Source organism: Capricornis sumatraensis, chromosome 3 (genome assembly GCF_032405125.1).
Source record: "Capricornis sumatraensis isolate serow.1 chromosome 3, serow.2, whole genome shotgun sequence".
NCBI lineage: Eukaryota > Metazoa > Chordata > Mammalia > Artiodactyla > Bovidae > Capricornis > Capricornis sumatraensis.
In genome coordinates this window covers 15669368-15685240 of record NC_091071.1, presented here as the reverse complement: position 1 = coordinate 15685240, position 15873 = coordinate 15669368, and the positions used below count along the sequence as shown (strand labels likewise).

At 59.5% G+C, this 15873-nt stretch overlaps 3 protein-coding genes across 8 annotated transcripts; all 3 read right to left on the bottom strand.

Moving 5' to 3' along the window:
* Nucleotides 1-345: 345 nt before the first annotated feature.
* PAGR1 (PAXIP1 associated glutamate rich protein 1) lies at nucleotides 346-5191 on the bottom strand. 3 transcript variants are annotated; one of them, XM_068968921.1, is made up of 4 exons: nucleotides 5132-5191; nucleotides 4274-4775; nucleotides 3984-4066; nucleotides 346-736 (listed from the first exon to the last, which is right to left on the bottom strand). In XM_068968921.1, the coding sequence occupies exons 2-4, from the start codon at nucleotides 4753-4755 to the stop codon at nucleotides 537-539; spliced, it is 765 nt and encodes a 254-aa protein (XP_068825022.1). In that variant the 5' UTR covers nucleotides 4756-4775; nucleotides 5132-5191; the 3' UTR covers nucleotides 346-536. The 3 variants fall into 3 exon arrangements, with proteins under 3 accessions (XP_068825022.1, XP_068825023.1, XP_068825021.1); XM_068968922.1 differs by lacking the exon at nucleotides 5132-5191 and adding an exon at nucleotides 5098-5115; XM_068968920.1 differs by lacking the exon at nucleotides 5132-5191 and having other exon boundaries at nucleotides 4274-5087.
* A 1416-nt stretch (nucleotides 5192-6607) lies between these two features.
* PRRT2 (proline rich transmembrane protein 2) lies at nucleotides 6608-8996 on the bottom strand. Its single transcript, XM_068969428.1, is given in 5 exon segments — nucleotides 6608-6661; nucleotides 6663-6769; nucleotides 6772-6925; nucleotides 7307-8283; nucleotides 8967-8996. Coding segments are annotated over 4 exon segments (1224 nt in total). The 5' UTR covers nucleotides 8216-8283; nucleotides 8967-8996.
* Nucleotides 8997-10232: 1236 nt separating this feature from the next.
* On the bottom strand, nucleotides 10233-15220 carry MAZ (MYC associated zinc finger protein). Of its 4 annotated transcripts, none has more exons than XM_068967705.1 (6): nucleotides 15185-15220; nucleotides 14475-14561; nucleotides 13535-14391; nucleotides 13080-13143; nucleotides 12632-12803; nucleotides 10233-11323 (listed from the first exon to the last, which is right to left on the bottom strand). In XM_068967705.1, the coding sequence occupies exons 1-6, from the start codon at nucleotides 15218-15220 to the stop codon at nucleotides 11151-11153; spliced, it is 1389 nt and encodes a 462-aa protein (XP_068823806.1). In that variant the 3' UTR covers nucleotides 10233-11150. The 4 variants fall into 4 exon arrangements, with proteins under 4 accessions (XP_068823806.1, XP_068823805.1, XP_068823807.1 ...); XM_068967703.1 differs by lacking the exon at nucleotides 15185-15220 and adding an exon at nucleotides 11605-11828 and having other exon boundaries at nucleotides 11212-11323; nucleotides 14475-14685; XM_068967704.1 differs by lacking the exon at nucleotides 15185-15220 and having other exon boundaries at nucleotides 14475-14685.
* Nucleotides 15221-15873: the final 653 nt, after the last annotated feature.

The window sequence follows — 15873 nt, the reverse complement described above, 5'->3', positions numbered from 1 at the left end:
ACGGGGCTACAGTCCATGGGGTCGCAAAAGAGTCAGACACGATTGAACAACTAATGAAGAAAAACAAGGTGGCTCCTACTACAGCTGAAGGCACTGACCTCATTCAGTGGTGGGGAATGCCCACCCCACAGCCAGCTGGCAGCCCTGGACGCACACTGGGAAGGGTCCACAGCCCGAGGCAGGGGGCAGGTGCTGACTGAGCTCACTTCTACCCCATCTGCCTTCAATTGCAGTCAGGGTGAGTACAGTCCTGCTTCTCCACAAGGGTCTTGGCTTCAGCGGCAGCCTCTCCTCTAAGAGAAGGTAACTTGCTTTAAAAATTTTTTTTTATTTTAGATTCAGAAAATTTGGCTCAGGTCTCCCAACAGATGTTCAAGAGAAAACATAAACACACACACACACACACACATACACACACACGTCAGTCCTCCTTCTGGCAAGGTGTTGTGGTGGGAGTCTGGGAGCATCTCTCCTCTTGCCCAAGGCCCTGGGTGAAGGAAGGTGGGCCAAGGCTCCAGCAGGCAGACTCGGCACCCTCAGTATTTCCGCTGCCGGGGGAAGAGACTACTCCCTGAGGACCGGAGTGGGGGGCTGGCGGGGCTGGCGTCCTCTGAGTCCAGGCTGAAGAGGTCCCTGCCGGTACGAAGGATCTGCTCCTCTAGCTTCTTGTGTCGCTTCATGTCTGAAAGGACCTTGTCCAGGCGGGCCTCCCGTTTCTGGCTCCGGGCTGAGCTTCCTGAAGAAGGGGAAGATGAGAAAAGTGGAAGGGAGTGAGGCAGTATGTGCCAGACCTGCCTGGGTCTTATTAATCACTTGGGGAGCTTATTAAACAAAGAGATTTCCAGGTCTGTTGTGAAGGCACTTTTTTTTTTTGGATATTGTCACATTTTAATTTTTTGGTTTCATTCTGGCACATTCAACTCACACTCAAATTTTTAGAATTAGAAGCACATTATCTTTTTACATGCAGGGTAGAAGACTACTTGTTAACCATATAAAATTTTCAATTCATTCAGACATAATTGCCATAGACGTCATGGAGGTTCTGAGGTTTAGGGTTGGGGGTCTCAGATGGGGTGGGAAGTGAAGGTTTGAATTATAAGAGGCCAGAAATGAGAAGATCAGAGAGGTGTGCCCCAGGCAGGGGACAAGCAAGTGCAAAAGCCCCAGGGAAGGAACTCGGAGACCTGTTCAATGAGAAATGTAAAGCTAGCAGAAACAGGAAAGACGAGGCCAAGCGCCGGGAGCCACCATGGGAGATCCCACCCATGACAAGGTCATGTGGAAGAGAACTGTTAAGCAAGGCTTCAGAACTCAATGGGCTCCCTAGGCTTTCTCGAACATCTACCCCCAAACCAGAATCTGTCTGTTTTACTATTTCATGACTTTCACCAACTCCTCTGACATTAACAGGGGGCTATTTCTGACCATCTTTCTCTGGAGAAAATCAATTTAGGGCTATAGCTAATAAGTCTCCTGGACATGAGAAGAATATTTCCAATCAAAACCCCTCTGTTAGCATTTTAGCTTGCTTGGCAGATATATCCAGACTCTTGCAGCTACACATGTGATTATTGACAGCCTCCCAACTGTGACAGGCACAGAAAGCCTAAAACATAGAGCCTTTCAAAGAGTTAAAAGTTATCAGAGTAGTGCTAATGTAGGATTTAATTATTGGGCCAATGCCTGTTGCTAAGTTCCCATATCTTTTATCCACTGTGCACGGGGGAGTGCATTAGTTAACATAGTCGGAAAGTAAGAAAAACAAGTGTAGCCTTGAAATTAACCACATCAGACTTTTGAGCTAATTGGTTCTTTCTTGTAACTCACTGCACCTTTGCTTCCTGAGAATGTAACTCTGTTTAATACTTTTTGAGGCTGACATAGATTAGAAATATAAGAAAAAATATTTCAAGGGAACATAAGTTTTCTGGTTGAGAAGTCTTTATCAAAAGAGGGTCATAAAGTGTTCACAGGCCTCCAAGGCCAGAAGATAATGTACACAATATTGTTTATGGGAAAGGTTTGCAGAAAAATCCTGGTTTCGATAAAGACAAAACAGATATAATGTTTGGGCTGACTCTGTATGACTTTGCATCTTTCATTTCCCTCTATGTACAAGTCAAGGTATAAAAGACCCTTTTAAAAATAAAAACAACGGGCCTCGCTTGAAGAAGCTTGGTCACCCCGTGTTTTTCTTTTTTCTCTTTTATTTTCTCTCTTACTTTCTTTTTCAGGCTGATCTCTTAGAGCATAGAGGATCCCTGCATTCACTTATCTGCCCGGGTTTCTAAGACCTGAATGGGAAGACATTTTGCATCTTCACTCCCTTGGGAGACTGGGAAGGCACCTGTGGCCTCCGTGAACAGGGCAAACTTTTTGTCTCGAAGTTTTATTGGGTTTCTATGTAAACTAAGGACTATCAGCCTCTTTCTCTCCTCTATTTTCTTATCTACAATATTCTTTCCTTCTCTCTCTCTAAATCATCCGCCAACGAAGTTTTTCCTTCAGGTTCCCCTGGCTCCTGCGGGGGCTGGACCCCAGCAGCCAAGGAAATGACTTACAGGCCATGACAAGGGGTTTGGATCTCTTACTGTACATGGAAGCCTTGGGCTGGGGGAGAGGGGGGCTTGGATTCTCCATTGACATACTCGTCCACCCACCCCAGCCCCTGTAATAGAATCATTTGGAGGACTGAAAACAAGAGAAGTGACACAGCTTACATTTTGAAACATAAACCATCTCTAGTGCTGAGACTGGTGGCAGGAAGACCAGTTAAGAGCTGCCACACCTCTCCAGGTGACAGAGATGGTGGTGGCTTGAATGAGGATATCGTGTTAAAGGTGGAGAGCTGAACATGGGAATGTGGAAGCAGAGCTAACAAGACTTGCTGCTGGCTTGAGTGTTGAGGCGAAAGAAACCGAAATCAGGAATGGCTCCAGGACTTCCCTGCTGGTCCAAGGGTTGTGAGTCTGCCTGACAATGCAGGGGTCATGAGGTCGATCCCTGATCCAGGAGGATCCCACATGCCCTGGAGCAGCTAAGCCCGTGTGCCACAACTACGGAGCCCTTGCTCTACAGTCCAGGAGCTGCACCTACTGAAGCCCGCGTGCCCTAGAGCCCATGCTCCGCAACAAGAGAAGCCGCTGCTGTGAGACACCCAAGTATCAAAGAGCGGTACCTGCTCGTTGCAACTAGAGAAAGCCTGTGCACAGCAACAAAGACCACCATAGCCAAATTTTTTTTTAAAAGATGGCTCTAAGGGGACTTTCTTGGTGGCTCAGATGGTAAAGAATCTGTCTGCAACGTGGGAGACCTGGGTTCGATCCCTGGGTTGAGACGATCCCCTGGAGAAGAGCATGGCAACCCACTCCAGTATTCTTGCCTAGAGAATCCCCATGGACAGAGGTGCCTGGCAGGCTGCAGGACATAGGACTGCAAAGAGTCTGAGCGACTAAGCACAGCACAACAGCAAGGGGACTTCCCTGGTGGTCCAGTGGTTAAGACTGTGCTTCCACTGCAAGGGCACAGGTTCAATCTCAGGGCAGGGAACTAGGATCCCACATGCTGAGCAGCATGGCCCCAAACAAAACAAGAATGGCTCCGAGGGTAAACTCTAGGAAGGCACATAGGATGGGAAACTGGGTAAGATTAGGACATGTACCCAGCAGTGTAGGTATGTGGATCTAGGTAATAGGAGTAATGACTTGGACTTCTAGGATGACTGAGATCAAAGTAATGAGAAGCATGATGAAATTATCTGTGATAATCTTTTAAGGGAAGATAGGGGACCACCGAAGCTGGAAGGATGGCACCACTGGGTGCATGCTCTCTTCTAAAGCTACAAGTTGTGTAGCTACCAAGCACCAAGTCAAGGCCTCTTTTAGGGAGTCACTTTCTGAGTAAGTGGGAGCAGAGGCTCTTCACCCCGCCCCCCTATCCCCCTCTACCCCCGCTGCCCAGTACTCCCCTCTCGTCGGTACCTGGGGTGCGCCTCCGGTCAATCAGGGAGTCCTTTGGTGTCATTGGCTCATCATCAAAGTCGAATTCTGTAGGCATGTGTGGTCTGCGGCAGGGGGACAGACAGTGAAAGGTGAGGGTGGTTCCCCCTCACCCCCAAACAACCACACTTGTCCCCAACCCCCTGACTCTTCCTCTCCCCCTCTCTTCCCTCCCTTCACTTCCCATGATCCTGGGTCCCACCTCCCCTCCCTATTTCCTCCCGGAATCAGGGGAGGAGCCCCAAGGACAAGGTGTCAGGGTGTGCCCTCACTTTTCCTCTTCCTCCTCTTTGGCCTCTGGCTCCTCATCGGATCTCTCCTCTTCACTCTGGGCCTCAGGCGTGGGTGGCCGGCGGGGCAGGATCTCAGCCTGAAGCTCCAGGGTACCGTGGGCAGCCAGCAGTTCATAGAGCCGTTGGATTTCAGACGGGGGTGGCATCCAGGACTGCCCATCTGCGGGCAGCTCCACTTCTTCATCGCTGCAGGGCACGCACCAGTCTTCGGATTCTCCCTTGGCACGCTCCTCCCCCTCAGGGCTGGGGGCTTCTCCCTGCACCTCCTCGGCCCCGGACCCCTCATGCTCAGCCTCCTCCCGGCCTCCTTCTCCCTCTTCCTCGGCTTGGTCGGCCGAAGCAGAGGGGCCTCCGGTATCCTCCACAGCCAGAGCCTGGAGACCGGAGGTCACTTCCCCTTCTTCAGACAGAGGCGCCGCCGTGGTGGCTGCAATGTCTCCATGGCCCCGGACAAGGGACATATGCCACTAGGGAAGGGGCCCTGCGATGACAGGAGATGGCAGGAGTACTAAGCCAGGGATCCCCCACCCCCGCCTCCGCGGGTAGGGCTTTCCGTGGCTTCGGGGAACGTCTGTCTAACCAATCAGGCTCCAACAGCAGTCCCTGCGAACAGACCCGCCGATTCCCAGAAGGGGGAGCTCAAGTTCCCTCCAAGGACCCCGCCCCTACGGATCCCGATCTGATATTCCGACGTTCCCAGGGACCCAGAGAAACTACTTTCCAGGCCGGAAAGGGGCGGACCCGCTCTTTTCGCCTTCACGCCGCCCCTCTCTACACCTGGATCCGGCACCCTCTCCCCACACCTCGAAGTTTCGCCACCTCAGCTGCCGTACGCACCTGGAGCTAAGACCCGCCTCCCGGACTGCGCAGGGTCACAGTACGCAGGCGCACCGAGATGGCGCGGGAGGCTCCGCTTAGTCTAAACTACTTGGAAGAGGAAAGCGAGGGAAGGCTTGCACATGCGCAGGTAGGCGCTCCAGAATGATAGGCTTCGGCCCACAGTAAAGATGGCCACCGGGGCAGCGCATGCGCAAACCACGCAATAGGGTCTGTGGAAAAGGAGGCAGTACCTTCGGCCCCCGCGGCGCACGCATGTAAGGACTAACTGAGGCTAGAGACGAGTCTCATGCAGTCTCCGTTTATTAGTGTCTCAGACCCATGCAGCATCGGCATACAAAAAGGGAGAATCAGTTTGATGTATCCTTTTTTTTTTGTTTGTTTTTAGACTTTTAGGGTTTTTTCCCTACACTTTTTTTTAGGGGAAAAAAAAAAAACCCGCCAACTCCGAACCGCGTTGTGGCTCGGTCCCCGCCTCCCCAGCGGACTGTCGCGTGCAACAAACCTCTCTCGTCCTCTTAGAAAATAATAATACACCTCTCTGCCCTTCCCTTGCTCCCTGCAGCTGGGAGCTTTGGTCCTATTTGGGGGATTCTTTTTCTTACGAAGTACGTGAATGACCCCAGCTCTGACGAGTTCGCTGACTGGGTTAAAAAGACCAGATGGAGCAGGTCAACTCAGGCTGACCAGGGAGGGTCAACAGCCGTGCCCCTCCGTTCTCCCAGGTGCGTGTTCAGAACACGCCATCCCTGCATGTCTCCAAACGAGGCCTGGCTTGCCAGCTCTGCGACCCCGAGGCACCCTGGGGGTCGTCCGGACCTGGGTGGTCCCAACAGAGAACAGTCGGAGCCCGGGCGAGAGAGCCCTCTCCTGACACCACTCCCCTCCCCCAGCCTGATCTGAGTGCTGGAGTTTTTGTAGAATAAACGGTGGAGGAGGGTGGAGGAGAGGATGCTGGAGGGAGATGAGGAGGCAGGAAGAGGAAGGGGGCGGAGGGTGTGGGGAGGGAAGTGGCGGTGAATAAGGTGGGGAGGAAGAAAGGGATAGGGGGAGGAAGCTGAGACAATGAAAGTTGGGTAAGGGAGACCAGGGTCGAGGTGCAGGAAATTCGGGGAGGTTGTAGTGCAGGAAGGTGGGGAGAGATGCAGGGAGGCAGAGCACAGAGAGATGGGGAGATGTTCAGGGAGGATTCCAAAAGTGCAGGAAGTGCAAGGATAGGGAAGCCGAGAGGCTGGAGGGGGTGCAGGCAGAAGTGCAGGGAGGTTGGAAACAGTGCAGGGAGAAGGGAGGCCTACGGTTGGCAGAGGAGCCTGGCAGGATGCAGGAGCAGGAAAGAAGCTGTAAACAAGGCCGCTCAGGCTCCCTTGGTCCCTATGGGTGCGGGCCTGGGCCATGGATTGGGCTCCCCCCAAGGGAGGATGGGCCCAAGGCAGCTCCCAACAGGAAAAAAAGTCTTGGAATGCAGGGCAGAGCCCCTCACTTATACACTGTGGGAGAGGAGAGGGAGGGACAGACAGAGACGGTGGGGCAGAGGGGTGGGGGGAGACAAGGAGAGACAAAGAAGTAGGGAGGACAGACAGGAGAGAGCAGGGGCAGGGGTTAGTAAAGCCGCCCTTGCCAACCCTTCCATTCCTCCCAGCCTGTCCCAGACCCCCACTCACCGCCTAAATTGATGACGCAGGAGGCGATAATGATGAGGATCCCCCCTACCAGTGCCACGATGCTTAAGAGCTTGGCCACGCGACCCAGACGCTGGGCCCCATCCACGTCCCCCTGTTGCAAGCTGTTTCGGGACTGGGGTTAGAGTGAGCGGTGGGGGCACCAGCCCAGGTCAGGAAATGCCAGCCAGGCAGAGATCGGGTGTAAGAGTCATCCAGAGGAGACAGCCCAGCCGGTGGACAGTGGTTAAGGGAGGAAGGGGGTTGAGAGGCAGCAGGAGAAGGGCACAGGTCAGTAAGACTGTGTGAAATGTCTCAACTTCCCTCCCACCTGATGGGGTAGGGCTCAGAAGGTGAAGTCCCAGGGAGAGGCGAGCAAAGGCCCTGTAACTGGGACGTGAGATCCATGCAGAAAGGGGAGGGGAGGCGGGGTTACTCCTGGGGCTGTGTCCCAGCACAGGGCAGGAAACTGGGAACCACTGCAGGCCTGGGCCAGGCAGGGTCCCCTGGGGCTCACCATGACAGCATAAGCGAAGGCCACGATGTTGACAGGCCACATGGGGCAGAAGCAGGACAGGATGGCGAGGATGATGTAGTCCCGAGGTTTCTGGGTGCCTTCACCCCCCTCTACCCCAGACCCTGCGAGCTGGGAGCTAGGGTGGCGGCTCAGGCTTCCTCGGGGAGATCCTGAATGCCCACTGTGAGCCTTTCCTAGTCGATCCTCCTCCACCAGCTGCTGCAGCACACGGGGTGGGGCCCCATTGGCTGGGGGGGTCTTTGTGGAGGGTGGTGAGTGAGGCTGGGGGGCTGGACCCTCTTCCTCATCACCATCACCAGCCTGCAGGGGAACCACTGCCCCATTCTCCTGCTTTTCTCCCATGTTCTCGCTCAGGATCTCAGAGGTGGGCTCCTCCTGGGTAGGGGGTTCTGGCTGAAGGGCTGGTGTGGAGGTGGACTGGGAAGCTGGCTGGGGCTCTGGCTGGGGGTCTAACTGGGGTTCTGGCTGGGGGGCAGGCTCTGAGGCTGGCTCAAGCGGGGCTGCGGATTCCAGGTTGGATTCCGGGTCTGCAGTGGCCTCTTTGCTCACTTCGGGTTTGGATGCTAGCTCTTGGCATGTTTCTTCAGTGCTGGAGTTGGCCTTTGCTTCCCCTCCTGGGCTTGAGCTGAGGTCTCTGGCCTGAGCTGCTTCAGGGGCCCCGGTTGGGGTCTCTGTGGTTTCTGGAGCCAGCCCAACCTTGGGCTCTGAGTCCACAGGGGCCCCCATGACGTCTGGGCCTGGCTGCAGGGTCTCTGGCTCATCTGAGACCCCAGCTGGGACCTGGGGAGAGCCAGTTCGGCCTTCAGAATGGACAGGCCCTTCTCCCTGGGTCTGGGGACCCTCCTCTACCGCCTTAATCTCAGAGATCTCAGAGCTGCTAGCTGCCATCTTGAGACAGGAGAGGGGAGAGGGCCTCTGAGGGAAGGATGGAACGGCGGTGAAGACAGCAGCAAATCCTGCAAGAGGAGGAGACAGGCTTGGTGTGAGGAGGGAAGAGGTAGCTTTCAGCGCTGCAGCCCAAGAGAGCGATGCTCCTGTCTCAGGGCCAGCCTTGGACTGCCTCTGGGGAAAAGGAAGAAAAGTTGGGGTTTCCTTTGCTTTGGGGTGGGACATCTCTGGGGAGGAGTGCTCTGCTCAGGCTTCTGGTTGGAGAGCCCTGGGAAGATGAACCCTTTTGTAAACAAGGTTCCCCCACGGTCTCTTCCTGGGTCCACCCAACAAGATCCAAACTCATCCTAGCAGATACCACAGCACCCCAAAATCAACAAGCTGTTCAGACTCAGACGTTCCGAAAGGCAGACTGGGCAGAGGACCCCGAAACTCACATTCCACCCTCTCTGCATCCTCCCTTCCTGCCTGGGCGCCCAGCCGGTGCGGTTTTCGTGCTGCGCTTTTGGGGCGTAGACGCCCGCGCCCCTCCCTCGGGGACCTGGGCATCTCCGCTGAGCCCCTTCCCAGCCCCTCTCCCAGGGATTCCCTCGCCCCCAGGGGACCGGCGCCGTCTCCTCCCATTGGCGTGGCGCGCCCAGCACCACCCGTCAGTCCATCAGGCGCCCGCATTCCGGTACAGCCTTCCCGGCGTCCGCGGTCTGTCCGTCCACTCCTACCCGCAGCTTCAGTCAGTCCTTTCCCGTCTCACCTCGACGCCGGCCTCCAGACTGCTCCCGCTGCTGCTGCCGCCGCCGCCGCCGCCACCGCCGCGGTTGCAGCCGCCGCAGCCCGGGAGGGAGCAAGTCAGCTAACGAGGAAGGGAGGCGGCGGGTCTCCCCTCCCCTCGGCTCATCCCCTCCTCTCAGGTCCCCTCCCCTACGCTTCGCTGGCGCACCGCCCCCGCCCCTTGCACAGCTCCCGCCCCTCCCGGCCAGCCGGAGGGAGCCACGCGTGCCAGGCCCCGCGTTACCTGGGCAACCGGCCGGGGGACCACTCGCGCGGCTCCTGAGCCCTTCCCCCGCGCGCCTCCTGGGGGTGCCCCCTTCCCAGGCCCCGGGCCCCTCCCGCCAACGGTCACCGGGGGTCCTGGCCGAGGCAGGGGGTCAGGGGAAGCGGAGAGGGGCCTCCGAGGAGGCTGGACCAGTGAGACAGGCAGGACCAGGTGGAGGCACCGCTGCCAGCAGGAAGGGAAGGGAGATGAGGCCAAACTTGGGAGAGGCTGCAGAGGATGATCAGGGTGGAGTTTCCAGAAGGGAGCCTGCAGAACGGCAAGTCCCTCTACCGCCAAGGAAGCAGCAGCAGCAGAAATGGGTAATGGAAGGCTCAAGTAAAGGGTCCCTGGAGGGCTCAGAGCAGTGACTGGGAAGGGAATTCCAAGGGGCAGGATGGAGGCTGCAAGAGCAGTCTGGAACTGGAGGGGGCTGGGTAAGAGCAGGGTGGACCACACCAGAATGAAGAGGACGAGTGGGGAGAAGTGCAGTTTTTATTCTCCACGTCTTTGTTCCCAGTCCTAGGGCTGAGTTGCCCAGTCTTTCCACAGCTACATCATCCATCACCTCTCAGGGCCTTAAGGGTGTGCAGGTATTGGCTGGGGTGTGAGCAGCAGGCAGTGGGTCTGGACGGAAAGGGAAAACCAGCATTTATGTCCAGCAACTGTCTGGGTTTCTGACCCAGGCCTCTTCAAACCTCCAGGGGCTATTCTGAGCCTGGGTGGATTGAGTATTTCCCAGAGACTCCGGAGTCCTAGAACTTGCTCCCCACAGCCTAGCAGCCTCGGCCCCACCCTGAACCTGGACTGCCTGGGCTGGTGCTGCCTCTGGGGAAGGAGGAGCCGGAGCCTCAGAGCTGCACAGGGCTGAGCAAGGCTGCGACTGACTGACCAACTGCAGGCCTAAGAATTCCTTTGGGGTTGGGAACAGGGGGCTTGTTGAGAGCAATTCATTCACTGAGTCTGAGACAGGTTTTTATTTAAAATTTATTGTAATGGGGTCCGCGCAAAAGGAGGGGGTGAAGGGTGGGGAACATGCAGGGGACACCGGAACACGATGACATGGCCAGGGCCACAGCTTCTGTCGTGGGGGAGAGGGATGAAAAGAAAAGGCCAGGGCTGGAGCTGGGGTGGAAGAGGGAAGGGGGAGACACTGTGGCTGCATTCCCCCCACCCCCAGGAAGCACCTCTAGTCCCTGGATACCTCCATTTACCCTGGCCCCTAGGATTCCATCTCTTGTCCTGCCTCTGACCCTAGTGGCTCCTTCTTTTGCTCCCCTTGACTTGTTTTCCCCTGACAGATTCTTAAGCAGGATGATGTTCAGGGCCTGACTCCAAACAACCCCACCTGATGAAGGTACAACCTTTGCCTTCTGCCCCTTCTCAAATCTCACCTTTCCCCATCTCTGGGACAGAATCTTTGATTTCCCTCCTTCCTCTCCTCCCTCCCCCTGGAAAAAAAAAAAAAAGCACCAACTCCCCAGGGAGGGGCAGCAGACAGTAGGTGGGGGCACCGGAAGGAGGAGAGCAAGAAGGACCATCGAGGGAGAAGGCTCACAATCCCTGGAAGGGCAGGGCAGGGGGCCACAGAGAGGAGAGGGGGTAAGGGCAGTGGCCACTCCTGTCCTCTGCTCCCCCCTGCCCACTGTCCAGGGGACTTCAACACAACCAAGGGAACAGGTGTGTGTGGGGTCAGGTCTCATAGGGAGAAGAGAGGAGCAGGAGAAACAAATCGTTAAAACCTAGTGAATTCCCCTAAGAAAACATTTCTTCCTCCTTTCCTTCTGGAGGCTCCTTGGTTGGTGGGGGAAGTAGTGAGGAGTTGGTGGGAAAAGAGAGGGGAAGAGGAGATGGTACCGAGGGACTTTCCTCCATTCTCCCCTCTCCCCCCCACCAACTTGGAGCTCACCAGGGCTGGGAGGGAAGTGGCTGAGAGCTCACAGGCACCCCCTCGGCCCCCGAGAGGGAGCCCACGGCTGTGGGTGGGGCTGCCACTGCTGCTGCCGCCGCCGCTGCTGCCGCTGCCGCCGCCGCCATTGGACAGACCTCACCTGCCATTGGACAGACCTCACCTGTACCTGCAGGGTGAGAAACACCACGAGATCACAGCGCGATCTGAATGGCAAGAGCCTTGCCCCAGACGCCCTCCCCTGGGACACAGCCGTTGCTCATTCCCTGTTAAGATTTCGGCCTGCATCCTTACCTCATTCTCCTGAAAGGCCCTCCCTGGTCCCAGAAGTCTCCCTAACTTGGGGATAGCTGGGCATCCCTGGCCTTCCTAAGATCCCCTATTGGGTCCTGTGAGCCCCCTCGTCCCACGCACCCCATCCCACCCCCCCAGCCATGCCCCACGCCTTGCCTGGTGGGTGCGGGGTCCCCCTCAGCAGGTGGGCTGTGGCTGGGGGGCATCTCCCGGGACAGGGGGGGCGGCCCCCCCCAGATGGGTCTGCATGTGGCCGGCCAGCTGGGCAGGGGTCTTGCAGTGCACGCTGCACAGCTTGCACAGGATGCGGTCAGCCCGCGGGGCCTGGAGCCCATGGTCCTTCACCGCGTGGATGCGCAGGTATGCTGCCGTGGTGAAGCCTATTAGGGGGGTGGATGGGGATGGGGGGGTGGGGGTCAGCCAGGTGGAGACCCCAGAGACGGGGTTGTTCTCCTCGGCTGGGGATGCCCTCCTCAGATGGCCCTGTCCTCCTCCCACCACATCCTTGGTAGCCTGGGGCCAACTGCTCTGCAGGGGCTGGGGGCGGGGAACAGCCCCCCGAGTGTGGGAACTGGTTGAATGGTGTTGGCCTCTGGGCCTTGGTGTCCCCAGAGTCCATTCTCTGTGGCTGGGGGATCTCTCCCGGGGTGACAGGACACTGATTCCTAGCCACTTGAAGAGTTGACCCTCAGCAGAGACGGCTGTGTCCCCTCCCTCCAGTGCCCCATACAGTCTCAGCCCAGTTACTCAGTGGAGTGAATCTGTTTAAAAGCAGCTCTCTCTGCTACTGAGACAGGGCGAGTACTTTGTAAATCTCTGCCAATGTACTCCACTTGCCCCAGGAGCTGAAGACAAGAACTTGTGGCTGCACAGCTGAAACCTTGCCTGCCAACCCGTGGGAACTGGCTCTCTTGACCACTCCTTCCCCAAAACAGTAATGCCCTCTCCCATCTCCCCACACACACCCAGGAGTTGACTCTTTCTGGTAGATCATCTCCTCCAGCCATGACATCTCAGAACTTAGTGATGTTCAGTCGTCCCAACATTCCTTCGTGTGTTTTCTAAAGGGCTCTAGATGCCACGAGCTCTTGGCTACAGCACCTTTAACCCACATCTGTGGAAGGGCCTCTGGTTTTGTCCCCACCCTCTGTCCCTAGCCCTCCCAACATCTCTCAGCATGTACCTTTGTTGCAGAGCTCACAGACATGGTGAGGACCCTGGCTGTGCACCTTCATGTGGTCCGAAATATAAGCCGAGCTCAACATCTTGCCACACACATGACATGGCACCTTCTCCTCGTGTCGTACTGTGTGGGCTCGCAGACGATCCTTCGTAGCAAAAGCTGCCTCACATTTCTGGGGAGGGGGGAGGGGCGTGGGGGGGTGTCAGGAGAGTTAAAGCTTCGGGGAGTAGGGCGAGGGGGGCAAGAGGTTAAAGGAATCAGAGCCTTGGGGGTCTTTGATCTGTAGGAAATGGGAGTGAGATGATGAGGCCTTGAAGAAGGGATGAGAAAATGGAGTGAAAAAGCAAAAAGAAGAGAGAGAAAAAGGGGCTCTGAGAGGCTGAACTCAGACAACTACAATGAGGATCAAAATCATGAAAATCAGGACAGGAGGAGGCGGGCTTCCTACCTCACATTTGAAGGGCCGTTCTGTTGAGTGCACTTGTCTGACGTGACTGTTGAGGTGATCCGGCCTGGGGACACGTTGGGGTTGGGGTTAGGGCCCTGGAGTGTGGATGGGTCCCCGAGTCTGCCTAACTTGGTCCATCAAGCATTTGCAAGGGGCCCTGCGTTTTCTCCCAAGCCCAGGGATTCAGAGTCCCGGTTAGGCAGGAATGCCTCCTCTCGCTCTAGGCGGCCTCGGCCTCCTCCCACTCAACCTAAGGACCCACCTCCTTCTGCTAAGGACCACCCCCTGCTCCCTGGTAACCGAGAGAGGCTTTCCTCCCGCCTCCCTGGGAGTGGCTCCCAGTCCCCATCCTCAGAAAGCTCCCTCCCTCCCCACCAGCCAAGGCCAGGCCACCTCCACCGCCGGCCTTCCCGCCCTCCCCACCCGCCCAGGGGGCGGCCGAGGCCCGTGCACACCGGGAGAAGCTCTTGCCACAGTGGGAGCAGTTGTAGGGCTTGTGCACAGCGCCGTCATGTGAGCGCACGTGGTAGCTCATGCGGTCCTTGCGCTTGAAGCGCTGCTGGCACACCGGGCACTGGTAGGGCTTCTCGTCCGAGTGCGACAGCTTGTGTCGGTTCAGGTGGTACACGTCGCGGAAGGCCTTGCCGCACATCTCGCAGGCGTGGTTCTTCCGGATGCGCTTTCCCGAGGCGGTCGTGGTCACCACGCCGCCGGCGGCCACTGCGGCCGCTCCGCCGCCGGCACCCGCCTCTCCCCCTCCCCCGCCGGCTCCGCTCAGTTGGGGCACGCTCAAGAGGCTTAGGGGCACCATGGTGGGCATCTTCATAGCACCCGAAGGGACCCGGCCGGCTTTGGCTCCGGTGTGGATGGCCTCGTGCCTTCGGAGGTTGTAGCCGTTCTTGAACTCCTTGGCGCACAAGGCGCAGATGTAGGGCCCCTTGCTCTTTGTCTTCTTCTCCAAGGCAGATGCGACCGGGGCCACGGCGACCGTCGAGGTTGGGGCAACGACGGCGGTGGCCGCGGCTGCGGCGATAGTGGCGGCAGAGACAGGGGGCGCGGCCTCGGCGGCGGGCGCCGACACCGGCGGGGGCGGCGGAGGAGGCGCCGGGGGCTGCTTCAGAGCCGCTGTGTCCACAGTGGAGGCGGCGGCCGGGGCCGGGGGCGCAGCAGCAACGGCGGCGGCGGCGGCGGCAGCGGCGGCGGCAGCCGCGGCCGCAGCGGACTCCTGGGCGGCGGCAAGGACCGGGAGCAAGTCCACCTGGAGGGGCTCGGCCGTCGGGGCCTGGGGCGTGGGTGGGGGCGCCGGCGCGGCCTGCGAAGACAAGGCGCCGTGTGGGCCGCGGCCGCGGGTCGGCGCCCTCCCGGCCCGGCCCGCCACGGCCGGCCCCTACTCACCTGGAATGGACTCTGGGCGCAGCCCTGGGAGGCAAAGAAGCGGGACTGGAGCTCAGCCCCGACCTGCAGGGGGTTCTGGGCGTGACCCTGAGGTGGCGGGAAGGAGTTCATGAGGCCGCCCACCCCCCGGGAGTCCAGGCCCAGCACGGGGAAGGGGGGGGCCAGCAGCGTGCAAGGGAACACGGGGAACATGGCCTCGGCCACGGCGGGGCCCCCGGGGCTCAGCGGGGGCCGGGGGCGCGGGCCGCGCGGGGCCCGGGCTCGGGGCGCCGCCCCCGGCCGGCCGGGCTGGGCCGCGCCGAACGCATGGCCCGCGGGCCGCCCCGCCGCCCGCGCACCCCGGCCGGCGGGAGGGAGGGAAGGAGGGCGCCTGGCGGGCCGCGGAGCGCGGCGGCGACGGCGGCGGCGACGCCCCCTGGGTGGGGGCGGGAGGCCCCGCGGGGCCGGGGGCCGGGGGCGGGGGCCCGGGCGGCGGCGGCGGCGGCGGCGGTTGGAGCCTGGCGGGGCGGGGTGGGGGGAGCGAGGGAGCAGCCTCGGCCCCCGCCGCGCGCGCGCCCAGCCGGCGCCTCGGGGAGGGCGGGGGAGGGCGCGAGGGAGGGAGGGGGACAGCTGCGCGCGCACCGGGCGCGCGGAGGGGGGGTGGGACGGGAGGGAGGGCGGGCGAGAGGGGGGGTGGGAAGGGGGGGTGGGGCGGGGGAGGGGGTTGTTACCTGGAAGATGAAGCTGCTCCAGTTGCCGGGATCCATGGCGGAGGGAGGGAGGGAGGTGGCTCGCGCTCACCCTGGGGCGGGAGGAGGAGGAGGCGGCCGTGGGGGAGGGGGGAACCCGGGGAGGAGGCGCGCGGGGCGGGCGGGAGGGGGGAAGGAGGAGGAGGGTGGGGGGAGCGGAGCACACTGCGCGCGGGGAGGGAGGGCGGGCGGGGGGCGCGAGGACACACAAGAGGCTGGAGCGGGCGCGAGCGCGAGCGCGCGCTAGGCCCGCGGGAGGGGGGAGGTACAAGAGGGACTCTGGCGGGAGGAGGGACAGGGGAGCCACCCAGCAGCCGGAGTCGCCCCAAGCGCGAGACCCCTGAGACGGCCGCTGATTGGCTGACGATGGCGCAGGTGGTGGGCGCGCGGGAGACGGGGCGGCTTCTCTCTCCCCCCCCCAAAGATTCCACCCCCCGCTTCTCTCCGCCAGCGGCCGTTATTCCGCGCGCACGCGCACAAACTCGCTGTCGTTGTCGAGCGGGAGAATAGGTGAGCGCGCGCCGGGTTACGGATGGGGCGGGGCTAAGCTCTAAGCGCGCGCCCGCCTAACGGTCGTCGTCCTAGGGCTTTCGCGGAAGCTTTTTGTTTCTTCTCGGCCACCGTCCCGTCCCCCTCCCACTCCAGCGGTTTATTTACAATCCTGCGCTGCT